Raw genomic sequence first — 14067 nt, 5'->3', positions numbered from 1 at the left:
TACTGCTGTCACCAAAATGGGTGTTTACGTATCTGATAATTCAGTCCTCTGTTTGAAATTTTAGCTTTTTATTGAGTATAAGTAAGATTAATCAAGAATCAAAATGGCCTCTGCTGAAACATCCAGCTCTCCTGGAGACCCTCTCACTTTGTGTTTCTATGACACAACGTCCTTGGTTTTCCTCCTCCTCCTTAGCTAAGAGCTCCTACAGTATCACTGCCACTGGATTCTCCTTTGCTTCTCCCTTAGCATCCCCTGATGATGTTCTCAAGTTTTGTCTGTGGTCTAACTACTGTTCTGTGTCTTCTACTCCTCCCCAGAGAAAAGGTTGGCAGCAATATGGCTTCTATTTGAATTCTGATGGTAGTGGAGAAGGTAGCCAAGTAGTTATGTATGAGGGCTGGCCCTTTGCATGCACGTCCTACAGCATGGGAGACAGATGCAAGGTTTTAGTAGTACTTTGTTTTAGTATCTACATATTTGTTTGGACAGTTTGAATTTCACAACTCTAACTGAAAAGACCTTGTCACTCTTGATCATTTTGAAATATGAGCACTTGTTACCACCTCCCCTCTTGATCCACAAAACTAAGTTACAATTGAACTAACTGAATTTTAATTTTTAATTAAAACTTCACACTAATATTTTATTATGGAACATGAGTACCAAGAAAATATGCATGTTATTTCTATATCAGTGTTTATATTAACAGTATAACTTTCTAGTGTGCCCCCTCTTTATCTGAATCAAGGCACAAGGCACAACCACAGCATGCAGAAAACCATCAAACACATCAAGTTGAACAAGCAGGGCAGAGCCAATCAAATAAGAGTTACAAATTAAGCTTTACAGTGGCCCAAAGAAAGCCAAACATAACCATGGAGGCATCACAAAAATTGATGTTACTCTTAAAAGTGCTTACTCTCTTAGAATTAACATAGTGAGGAGAGAAACAGGACCTGGCTTTGATTTCCTCAAATATATACTTGCTCCTGATGGTTGCCCAGAGTTCAATGGATATAAATAGAGCCCTACATGGATACAAAACTGGTACCCATACCTGCACAAAATATTCATGGATATATACACCTATATCTGCAGATGCAGATACCCACAGATATAAAGCAGATATTCACAAATTTGCAGGGTTCATGATAAAAAATTTGTATCGACATCTGCAAAAATGAGCCATGGATATCCGCATCTACGTACATGGATGTCAATACCCACAGATCTAGAGTAGATGTTTGCAAACATACAGGGTTTTAGAGATGAAATTTGCAGTCACAGCTGACCCTGCAAAAATAAGCGGTGGATATCCACACCCAAAAATGAACTTGGAATGCCAAGGCGCTCTGAACAGGTGCAAAGGAAATGCTGAACAGAACAATAAAATTGTGCCTCGATGTGATCATTCTTTATGATGCTGTATGTAGGAACAGAGCAAGAAAGAGACAGGCTGCTGTTTGTAGAAGCTGTGAAACTAATGCTGCCTTACTTTTTCACAAGTGGACGTGTCAATTATGCCTGGTCTGGCCTGCATGAGGTATGGCCCTAACAATGGTAGCATTCATTGAGATCACCCTTAAACGAAAGACTCTGAAGATTTGAACTCATAATGTAGTCAATGTGATGGTTATATGTGCTGTATAGTATTATAAGAATAATGTCGGAGTAGTATATATATATTTTACAGTGTGCGTGGAGTGTCCAGGGAGGGGTAGCACCGCTGGTACAGAGACCTGTCGTGTCTCTTTGGGGGCAGTTTGTGCACCTCTAATCCCCACCTGGCACTCAGCTCTCATCTGTGGCTCCAAAAAGCTGTATCATGTGCAGCGGCCACACCCCAATAAACTGCTTCGACAGGCAAGCTAAACCAGGTAAGGGTAACTGACAAGTCTGAAACCTTCAGTGAGATAGGGACTTACCTATCTCAGCATGTGAAGTCAGCTACAGTGGACTAAGCAGGTGAGAACAGCAGCAAGGTCCAAAGATCAGGAAGGCGGTTCTGCAATGCTCTGTGGACAGTGAAGAGCATGACAAGGCACCAAAGATGGCATGGCCATCCACTGCAGCCTAGGAAGTCTCCAGCCATGATGACTTCTCATACCACTGGAACCAGGCTTCTGAGTACGAGAGCATGGAACTGCCTCTGTGCAACAGTTTTTCCACTTTAAACACTCTCCCACACAGGTTCTTTGCACATTCTCATCTCTCAGATCAGTCTACTTTATCCTTATACATCTTCTGTTCACTTCAAAATCCTGCAGTGAGTGGGGAGAAGCAAAGTGACAGGTGGAGGTGACCACTGGGAGTCATAATTCCAAACCTGCAGCCTGTGAACTTTGGTCACTTGACTCTGAATCCAGGACAACAGAGGAGTTTCGGCAACATCCTAGGCGACTGAGCAGGCCTTACTAGGAGCAGCATTGCTTTCCCTCAAATGAGGGAGGGGACTAGAAAAGGCGTCCCAAAAATTGCTTGTCCCAACCAAACTGGCCAGCATGCTGTGGCTCGTAGTTTTACTTTCCCAGTGGTGAAAAAACAGTGAAAAGAAAGATGATATATGGACCATGGAACGTTCACACCCTCTTGGACAGGGAGAACACTATGAGACCTGAGAGAAGAACAGCCCTCATAGCAGAGAACAGGCATGCTGTAACATTGACATACCCACCCTGAGTGAGACCAGACTTGCAGAGGAAGGATCCATCTGTGAACTGAAAGGAGGTTACACCTTCTTCTGGAAAGGCAGGCCAGAAAACAAAGACAGAATCCATGGAGAATAGTAACAGAGAGAAAGCCGTGCTAGTCTATATGCTATCAAAACAAAAAAGCAGTCCAGTAGCACTTTACAGACTAACAAAATAGTTCTTGACTCCCCCCCACCGCCTTCTGCCCTCTGCTCTCTGATTTGCTCACCTTGATAATATTTTCTGATTTGTCCACCTTGATTACTATTTTTGGTTCTCTGTGCCTTAAATATTGAGTCTGTTCTGGTACAGCTATGGTCTGAAGAAGTGGGTCTGTCCCACGAAAGCTCATCACCTAATAAATTATTTTGTTAGTCTTTAAAGTGCTACTGGACTGCTTTTTTGTTTTGATAGAATCCATGGAGTGGGACTTGCCATCAAGACATCATTTCTGTGCCAGCTTCCTGACCTACTTACTTGCATCACTGAGCGTCTACTCAAGCTCCGCTTCCCGCTCGACCCCTCTCGCCACGTCACAGTCATCAGCGCTTATGCCCTCACTCTGACCAGCAGTGATGAAGCAAAAGAGTGTTTCTACAAGGACCTTGACCACCTTGGAAAAGCAACTCCTCCTAGTGACAAGCTTCTCCTGTTGGGTGACTTCAACGCCAGAGTCAGCAAGAACTGTAGGAACTGGAAGGGGATGCTGCGGCATCACATCACTGGTAACATGAATGCCAATGGCCTTCATCTGCTCAGCTTAGCTGCGTCTACACGTGCACGCTACTTCGAAGTAGCAGCACCAACTTCGAAATAGCGCCCGTCGCGTCTACACGCATCGGGCGCTATTTCGAAGTTAACTTCGACGTTAGGCGGCGAGACGTTGAAGTCGCTAACCTCATGAGGAGATAGGAATAGTGCCCTACTTCGACGTTCAACGTCGAAGTAGGGACCGTGTAGACGATCCGCGTCCCGCAACGTCGAAATTGCTGGGTCCTCCATGGCGGCCATCAGCTGGGGGGTTGAGAGATGCTCTCTCTCCAGCCCCTGCGGGGCTCTATGGTCACCGTGGGCAGCAGCCCTTAGCCCAGGACTTCTGGCTGCTTCTGCGGCAGCTGGGGATCTATGCTGCAGGCACAGGGTCTGCAACCAGTTGTCAGCTCTGTGTATCTTGTGTTGTTTAGTGCAACTGTGTCTGGGAGGGGCCCTTTAAGGGAGCGGCTGGCTGTTGAGTCCGCCCTGTGACCCTGTCTGCAGCTGTGCCTGGCACCCCTATTTCGATGTGTGCTACTTTGACGTGTAGACGTTCCCTCGCTGCGCCTATTTCGATGTTGGGCTGAGCAACGTCGAAGTTGAACATCGACGTTGCCGGCCCTGAAGGACGTGTAGACGTTATTCATCGAAATAGATTATTTTGATGTCACAACATCGAAATAAGCTATTTCGATGTTGGCTGCACATGTAGACGTAGCCCTTGTGTGCAGAAAATGACCTGACAATTACCAACACTCTCTTCCGGCAAGCTGATAAATACAAGACCACATGGATACACCCAAAATGAAAACAGTGGCACCTGATTGACTATATCAGTCATAGGCAGGACATTCATGATGTTAAGATCACCAGGGCTATGCGGGGAGCTGAGTGCTGGACTGATCATAGACTTGTCAGATCTGTCCTTATGCTGCACATCACACCACTGCACAGCAAGAAGCTCAAGGTTGTCAGACCCTTCTTCAACATTGGGAAGCTGCAACATATTGGTCATCGTGAGCAATTCGCAGCCTGCCTTGAAAATATGCTGATGTCCCATGGACCTCCGACTGGAAACCCAACATAAAAGTGGGACCGGTTTAAAACCCTGGTGACAGAGTCAGCCAAGTCAACACTAGGACTAAAAAAAGAGAGTTCATCAAGACTGGTTTGATGAAAATGATGAGACCATCATGAAGATCTTAGAGGAAAAACAGAATGCACTTCTGGTATGGCAAAATGACCAGTCCTCAATCTCCATACATGACCGTTTCAAGCACCTTCAGAGAGTCAGGCACAGACTACACTTCGCAAAATGCAAGATGAGTGGTGAGAGAGTAAAGCTGATGAAGTCCAACACTACACTGACACCAAGAACTCCAAGATGTTCTTCAGTGCTACCAAAGCTATATATGGACCTACAAAGCCAAGTACTGCACCTCTCCTGTCTGCAGATGGCATGTCCCTCCTGAGGGAGAAGAGCAGCATCAGCGATAGGTAGAGAAAGCACTTCAGCAACCTTCTCAACAGGCCCTCCATTGTCAACCCTGCCGCCCTATATCAGATCCCTCAGAAACCCACGATAGACAGTCTTGACGTGCCCTCTACAATGGATGAGGTCAAAAAGACAATTAGCCAGACCAGGTCTGGTGAAGCCCCTGGGATGGACAGTATCCCTGCTGAAATTTTTGTAGGGAGAAAATTCCTGAGGCAGACCATGGTTTGTGCTAAAGACCCCCCTATTCAATTCTTAAAGTCTGGATTAGGCCTATAAAATAAGAAACCCAGCTAGTATGAGTGGAAAAATACCTCACTGGGAACCCTTCTCCTTCTCTCTCTCACCAGATACCTTGTTGGGCCCCCTTCTCCCTTATCTCCCTCACAACACCCAGAGAAGGGCAGGAAGGGCCTTGAAGTCTGAAGGGAGAAAGCTGCCTCAGCAACTACATTTCAAGGAGAGGCCCTGCATGTAGAAACCAGTTGTTAGTGCTATTAATGATTTGTGCTTTAAATCTTCTAGGTAAACCCCCTGGATGCACCAGTGTGGATGCATTGCCACATCCCCTATCCTATCTTTTCATGAACCGGCCATTGTGTATCTGTTTTGTTTAACATGTAGAGGAAACCACCTATACTAGAGATAAGATGTTCTATAAGCTCTGGGCAGGGAGACTCTAACCTTTTTTGATTATTGGCTTACTGTGCTCATTCGTCTTGCTGCTAGAACCTATCCAGGCGTGGGTGACACCTATGTCATAGTTCCCCGCCCCCCACCCATCAATAATCTATATAATCAATTGTAATCTATTGTCTGGCAGTGTTTCACTGAGTCCTGATGGGCGAAGTGGCACTCCATCAGCACTGTGTGTAATAAACCATCCAGCTTGCTTCAGACACGGTGTCCAAACTTTGTTCCACCAATTTTCAAGGCAGCAGGACCTGTGTCACTTGAAGCCTTTCACAGCATTTTTACCAGCATCTGGGAAGAAGACGACATGCCCAGAGACTTTAGGGATGCCACAATTGTCTCGCTCTTCAACAACAAGGGCAACAAAGCTGACTGTGGAAATTACCAGGGCATCTCCCTTCTCTTTACTGCTGGGAAGATCTTGGCTTGAGTCATCCTCAACTGTCTGATCATCTGCATCTCAGATGAGAACCTACCAGAGGAACAGTATGGTTTCTGCCCAGGCTGCAGAACCATTGATGTGATCTTTGCTGTTTGTCAGGTCCAGGAAAAGTGCACAGAGCAGAACTTGGATGTATACGCCATCTTTATAGACTTGACCAAGGCATTTGACACCATCAACAGAGAAGCCCTGTGGATTATCCTGTCAAAATTCGGCTGCCCAAGAAGATTCGTCAACCTCACACACCTGTTCCACAGTGACATGACTGACTTTATTCTTTTGAATGGTGAGTCTTGAGATCCATTTGAGATACCCAATGGCATGAAGCAAGGGTGCGTGCTGGCCCCACTGCTACTCAATCTCTTTTTCACGTGCGTCCTTAGCCACACAGTACAGGCTTGATGGGTCACTTTTCAACCTTCATCATTTGAATGCTAGAACCAAGATGCTTGAGAGGCTGATCATTGAAGCCCTTTTTGCTGACGACTGTGCACTTATGCACACCCAAAGGCAGCAATCAATACTGTCAGTGATAGAGTGGTAGCACTGCACAGTTGGAACTCACCAAATCCAAGAATCTTAACTTAGCTGGCTCATGGCATTCTGTCACAATACCTTATATATTAGAGAGAGTGTGAGTGACAAAAAAGGATGTACAGGTTGGTCCAAAGAAACCTGACTCTAATTTTAGCTGTATAAGAGTAATTAGTATATAAGCAAGTTAATGGAAGATTTGCACCAAGAACATTTGTGTTCCAGCCACAATGGTCACTGACTCTGGTGCCATAAAGATTGACAGATTAAGTCTAACCTTAAGAGGCAGTTGCAGACAGAGGTATTTATTAAGTAGACATACATCATAAGAACCACCTGTCCTGCACAGTCATTAATGAAAATAGTGATGAAAAGTAAGTGACCTATTTTACTCATATTAGGACACTCAGATTTAGTCTGAATGTGAAAGAACACCTGTAATAATTTATAATTCTAGAATAAAGTACTTGGTTAACATTATTTTAATTATCATTTGGTCGAACATATTTGAAACTTCTTGAATATTTTTCACAATCAAAAAGGGTGGCCCCTGTATAAAATGAAAATTGAGACCTGTGCTATGCCCCAACCCTTCCCATTATTTACGCATGTAGTGTTATTGATCTGCAGATGTTATACACACGATTTACGTACTAGAACACTGCATAATTTGGGGCGTACTAAATAAGGCAAAAATCTCTTCCTGATTACGTGGCGGGAAAAGTGGCAAGAATGGGATGAAAGTTGATATTACCATCTAGTCAGTAATGACAGTGTGTTATCAGGAAGATTCTTAAAATGTGTGACTTAAAGATACAGAACACAGACCCACACCCTTTGTAAACTAATGTTGACCAGAATAGCTACATATTTTATAGCTAGCAAAGATCAGGTACATGGACAAACAACCCTCTCTCCCAAACCTCTCAAGGGTCCACAAATCACCAAAAAGGGCCTTCTTGGCAGTCTGATCTTCATCCTGTGGAGTTTCTTCACTTCGTTTAGTTTTAAGAAAATTGGATTTTTTGGAAGATGCACTCTTGAAATATTTCCTTATGAAATGTTCATTTTAACATATTTTTGGCTGGTTAATTTTGGCTTAGCTAATTTTTCCTTTACCTTTTTAATGTCACTGAGGCTATACAGATATGATAAGCACAATAAATGAAGACATGAAAAACAGATGAGAGCACAATTAAATAAAATTCTAACCGGAGAAGTTAGGGACGGAAAAAATTGTTGGGCCATCTAGTTCATTATTCTCTTTCTGCCAACACAGGACCATCCCCGACAGTATGTATTATTAGGATTTTATTCAGTCTAGTTTTAAATGTGCCTATCAGTGGGCTCTCTCTACTTCTCTATAGAGATTTCCATAGTTTATTTAATCTGCATTTTTTTTTAAGTAATGTTGCTTTAGACATTTAGGTCCTACGATATGAGAAAATAGGGTGACAGAGTTTCTTTCATTGAACCAACTGATGCTGGTGAAAGAGACAAGCTATTCTTCAGGTTTACATTTTTCTTTCTTCTTGATATTTAAAATAAACCTTCAATTTCTTGAAATCTTACAACTTTTATTTATGCCCTCTTGAATCACTTGGCATTCATAACTTTCAAAAGTGTAGCTATATGTTCTCCTGTGAGTAAATGCCATTTCCAACCTGTTACAACAGCAACACACTGATGAATCAAAATTCATCCCTTCTTCATATGGGACTTTATTTATAAAATAGTAAGATAATGAAGTACAGCTCAAATCCATTACCTGAGATTTGCTCCTCCTAGGGTTCCTACCTCAGGACTTACCAGTACCCTATGTTTTCTCTCTGTGGCTGTGTCTCCATTATAGACTCTCTCAGTAGTTTATAGAATATATACATCGAATGTACCTCAGTGTGGTTATAAATAAAAATGTAGATGATGAGGCATAGCTGAAGTGAATAAATATGTGCTTGAACCCTTGGGCATATATTTTATACGGAATCCTGTAAGCTCAAGCACCGCTTATCTGACCTATGCTGCTATTTTTTGCAACATAGCATCCCATTGTGTCTCTCCTGACACAGCTTTTCATTCATGCATGTGAACACAGCCAGCTTTTCACTGCAGCACGCAGTACATGAATCCTACATGATAACACCAGTGGTGTGTAGCAGAGATGTACCTTAAAGTCACTCACTCCCATTTACCTTATAGTTGAAAGGAATAATGAGCCACCTTCAATAATGTATCAGCAAAGTATACTTCATATTTATAATGGGAGCGTAAAATGCCAGCAGATGGGGTTTTCATATACCTGCTGTCAGCCTACCACAGTCCCTTTAACTGAGTTCTTTTACAGCCTGATCCAATTCCCACTGAAGACAATGGGGGTCTTTCTATTAATTTTATTGAAACTTGCATAATGCCTTAAATCTCCTCTCACAAGTCAGTTCCTCCTGTTCCAGATAATTTTTATTTGTCTTCCCTTAACTCCCTCCCGTTTGTCAATATGTTATCTTTCTGGTAATAAGAAGTCCAGAATGCAATATCTATTACAGAAGAAATGAGGTAACAGTAATAATACAGTGAAATCTTGTATTGGTCAAACTGCTAAATACACAAATAACACATGCTAAAATGTAACAGTTCCTTTCATAATGCAGAACTACATCAACTGTAGTCAGCCATTTCTCCTGCTGAAAATAAAAGACAAAATAGCCTAGCTACTTTGAAATTTTCTATTAATACAGCAGCATTACTCTTTATAATAATGCTTTATTCTTATCTCAAAGCCCAAAGGTTATATGACCAACTCCCAAGCGATGAGATGAAAATACAACAAATGCTCACCCAAGGGAGACCAGTCAAAGCAGATGGTTTAGTAGAGGGTACTTTATTTAAAAAGTTATGAATAATACACTAACAACTACCTGAGGGCTGAAAACTTAAAAAAAAAAATTGGAATTTATTACTGGTAACATACTTGACTTTATTAGTGGAAGGCCCATGTCATTTTGAAATTATAAGATGTAAGATCCTCAGTAAATATCCATCAGCATAGCTTCACTGTGTTATATCAATTGATACCAAATGATTTACGCCACTATATATCTACTCCAGCATATAAATTGCATTAAAAAAACTCCTAAAAACAGCCCTCCTTGGCGTTGTCTACACTAGCCCAAAACTTCGAAATGGCCATGCAAATAGCCATTTCGAAGTTTACTAATGAAGCGTTGAAATACATATTCAGCGCCTCATTAGAATGCCGGCAGCCGCAGCACTTCGAAATTGACGTGGCTTGCAGCCGCATGGCTCGTCCAGATGGGGCTCCTTTTCAAAATGACCCCAGCAACTTCGAAATCCCCTTATTCCTATGGGAAAAAGGGGATTTCTAAGTTGCCGGGATAGGAATAAGGGGATTTCGAAGTTGGTGGGGTCGTTTTTGAAAAGGAGCCCTGTCTGGACGAGCTGCATGGCTGCTAGCTGCGTCAATTTTGAAGTGTTGCAGCTGCTGGCATTCTAATGAGGCGCTGAATATGTATTTCAGCACTTCATTAGTAAACTTTGAAATGGCCATTTGCATGCCCATTTCGAAGTTTTGGGCTAGTGTAGACATGGCCCCTGGAAATTATGGGACTTGAACATCCTCTCCTCTGCTTCTGGTATAGTACAAAATAAGTTTATGAAGTGACTTCTGACCTGATACTGTTGCACCAAGCGGAGCTAACTGTATCCTTTGTCCAGCTGATCCAACTTCTTTTTTATGAAAGGAAGGGATATATCCTCCAGATGGGTTATAAGCAGCACCTAAAAAGCCAAGATTTTCAATTGATGTACACACTTTAAACTTTTCACCTATATTCAGGCAGCCAACTGATCTTTATTAGCTTTTCATGCAAAATAACATTTTTATATAAGAATCTGATGTCTGTATAGAAAATGTGTGTATCTTTACTTTACGTCCAGCTAGGATGCCGACATCTGATCTACATTACAAAGTTAGACTAAGCAAAATAATTTGTTTTGACAGAATTGTGCATGTGTCTGCTCCTAACTCTCTCCCCCACCAATTGAATCACCACTTTCCAGTGGCACGGTAACACCAGCTCCGTGCAAGACGAAAAGGCACGGTCTGCCTACTGCTGCCAACGTAGTGCGAGAGTAGACATGGAATCAAATATATTGAGCTTAGCTGCTGGTGGACTGTCGTCACACAGTGCTCATAACCCCTAAGTCAGTGGCCACTCTGGAACTGCTCTACCCAAGAGTCACAGACTGGAGCCCGCTCTCCTCTAAAATCCTGTGTGTTTTCGAAATGCTGTTTCCTGATTGCTCATCTTGACCAGCATACTCAGAAGACCACTTCCATAAGCATGCAGTCATACTAGCTCCACACACACAGCTACTAGACTCACTCCTGCCCAGGGCCAAAGAAAGTTACGGATTGCCTTGGCTGCTGATAGCACAGTAAAAGAGCAGCCAAAGGAACACGCATTTATGAGCAAAGTGAGTGGGTGAGTCTTACCTCTGTTGTGCCCTCCCCTTACCTCCTCTACAGGAGTTAAGAAAAGTGGTACTTTTTCTGCTAACGTCTCAGATATCCATTCAGGGTTGGACTGAGGGCAGCTGAAACAATACATGGCTTCCCCACCTCCGCAACCCATCCCACGCCAAACCACAGATCAATGAAGAATGACGCACAAGTCCAGATGAAAGATAAACCTTTAATAAAACATGTTGCTGTGACATTATCCAAGGTACAATCTGGATATTCCACAGCTCTTTTTCCTGAGTCTCCCAGTGACTTTTACACTGCTTTGCTATAAGAGCAACCACTCCTGGCCTGCTCACACACAGCCTTCAGACTACAAGTTACCCCCAGCTACACTGCAAAAATGCTTCAGCCAGCTAGCTTGCCATTCTAAAATTAGGCTGTAGAGCAGCAGTCCCCAAACTTTTGAGGGACATGCCACACCTTCCCTCTGTCTGTACCCTCCCCACAAGCTAAGGCCAGGAAAGGGGTTGCAGCTTGGGTGGGGGGCAGGGGGAACGGGATGCGATAAGTTGCAGCTGGGGTATATCTGGGGTTGGGAGCAGAGCCACAGTCATGCTGCAGTGGGGCCTGACAATTGGGACTGCAGCCAGGTGCGGCTCCTCTCACATCCTTGTCCTGAGCTTCCGTCCCGGGTTGGGAATGGAGCTGTAGCCAGCAGAGTCATGCTGAACTTGAGCATTGGGTCCGCCACTAGGCCAGGAGCCAAGGATGCAACTGTAGGCAGGACCAGAACAGTGCTGAGGGCATGCATGGGGTGGGCGGAGCTCCCTCTGTGCCCCATGGGGTCTGAGCTGTGCCCTTTGGACATTCCTCCATGCCCACTGGGGACATGCCATAGTTTGGGGATCTCTGCTGTAGAGCACCACCAGCAGATTCCCAGTCTCAGACTTGGGGAAAAGCATCTCTTCAAAGACATTTTTGATATGCCCCACACATATTTCAGAGTGGCTGAGCAGCAAAGGGCGATGAGTGTCTCTTAAATATGGGTAATTTTATATGGCTGTGTTTAGAAAAACAAAGAAAAAACAGAAACAGCGAAATGTTCCTAAATAGCATGTGGAAGCTCCACATGAGCCATATGTGGGGCTTCACTGGGGTTTACTGTAGTTGGATGCTGAGGTGTGGCAGTGGTTTTGTTTGACAGTACTATATTACAGGTTGTATTGGCTTTCATACTGTCTCTCACGACTGCATTGTTTCAGCATGAGGGCTTGGTAGTCTGGAAACACAAGAAAAACTGGTTTATGCAGGTCTGGATTACACAATGCTGGAAATACTCCACGAAAGATGCCTGAGTTCATGAGATTCGAGAGCAATATGGAATTAATGGAAGACTCTCCAATCTTTTGTAAACACAACACATATTTGGTATTCCAAGCTGATCTGATTTATTGATTCTTAAAAGTCTGGAACTTTTTTCAGAAGTACTCCTATGCCTAAAGGTCACGGTGGGGCAAGGGTAAGGAAAAGGAAACAGACCTTGTTTTTCTGTAAATTTTACAGGAGAACTGCCTCATATTCCTTTTATTCTCTAATTGGGAGGGGACTTTTATAGGAAAAACCCTGCACTTATTCAGCTGAAGAAGAAAAGCTTGATGTAAAGAATATTTTTAATTTATCAAATGGTAAAATTTTAAATGCAGCTGTGATTCCAGAACACACTGACTTCTGTCATTTATCCATAAAACATCATCCTGCAATACACTGACCTCTGGCTACTTGCCTCATGGCTTTTCTTTGACTGTACTTTCCTCTGAACTTCAGTGAGTACTGTGTGAGGCATTCACATGTTCTCCACACCTTTACACTAGTGTAACTTCACAGCAGTAAATGCAATTACGTCAACGTAAAACCAGTGTAACCAAGAGGAGCTTCTCTGCACAGTTGCAGATAGACTACTTAGCAAGGTGCACAGGTATAAAAGCATATACCATTGTTGGGCTTTTCCCCTAAAAAACTTCATAGTCATTTTCCAGCCACAGTGAAGCTAGGCAGGCGGCAGCAATAGAGCAAGTGCTAATGTAGATAGGATTCCCTGCATCAAAAATGCACATGTGTAGCAGACCTACGCTACTGGAGACAAGAGTTCCATAGATGCTGCCACTGTGAGCACTATGTAATGGAAACTTAATCTGAGCTTGACAACAACACGACTCACTTGTATACACTGATATTAGCAACTTTGGAACATTTTGGTCAAGTAATTGTAACATGTACACAGCCTTTTATATAGCAGAGTTTATCAGTCAGCTAGAAGAATACTTACACCTTTCCTCCCTACTATTTAACCTGGTCCTTCTTTGGCTAGGAACTTTCTTTTAATGGAAGAATGCAGTAGATCAACACTTTGCCACCATCAAATTATTAAAAACACCAAATCAACATTATAAATGAATACTTTTAAATTTATAAGACATACTCCAGTGTTCTATGCAAGAAGGGGCCTTAGTAAAGTACCAGTGCTCTGGTGCATAAGGCATTTTGCCGAATGCAGCATACCAAAAGCCTCTTACTGCAGAAGCTGTTGTGCTTTATTATTATGGTGTGGAATACTCTTTGGAAGTGCACAACAATTCCAACAAGTAAGCCAGACAAATATTACTTAATTAATTTAATAAGTATAGTAAACCCTCAAAATGTGTAATTGTGGGATGTGCTTAACTTGTATTAACACAAGTTAAGTGCAACTCAAAATCCCGCTCCCCACAAGCCTTGGTTCAACTCCCCCAAGCCCCACTCATCACCCCCACACGTGGCTCCGGTGCCCGCCCCCCAGCCCTGGTTCAAGCCCTATGACGCGGTTCAACCCCCCGCGGCCTGGCTCACCACCCCGCTTTGCTCGGCTCTGGCTCACCACCCCACTTTGCTTGGCTCTGGTTCAAGCCCTCCGGCCCCAGTTCAACTCTCCCCTGCC

At 43.3% G+C, this 14067-nt stretch overlaps 1 protein-coding gene across 2 annotated transcripts in view; it reads right to left on the bottom strand.

The window, feature by feature from the left end:
• The window catches only part of MAK (male germ cell associated kinase), a 67020-nt gene that overhangs the window by 2471 nt on the left and 50482 nt on the right, over positions 1-14067 (bottom strand). The window contains exon 13 of one of the 2 annotated variants that reach the window (XM_074985913.1): positions 10298-10405. The exons of the other annotated variant lie outside the window; for it this stretch is intronic. Within the exon in view, the coding sequence (XP_074842014.1) occupies positions 10298-10405 (108 nt within the window). The remainder of the gene's footprint in view (positions 1-10297; positions 10406-14067) is intronic. 2 annotated transcript variants of the gene reach the window in all.

Source organism: Carettochelys insculpta, chromosome 2 (assembly GCF_033958435.1).
Source record: "Carettochelys insculpta isolate YL-2023 chromosome 2, ASM3395843v1, whole genome shotgun sequence".
NCBI classification, from domain to species: Eukaryota; Metazoa; Chordata; order Testudines; family Carettochelyidae; genus Carettochelys; species Carettochelys insculpta.
This window is presented reverse-complemented; position numbering and strand designations above follow the sequence as displayed.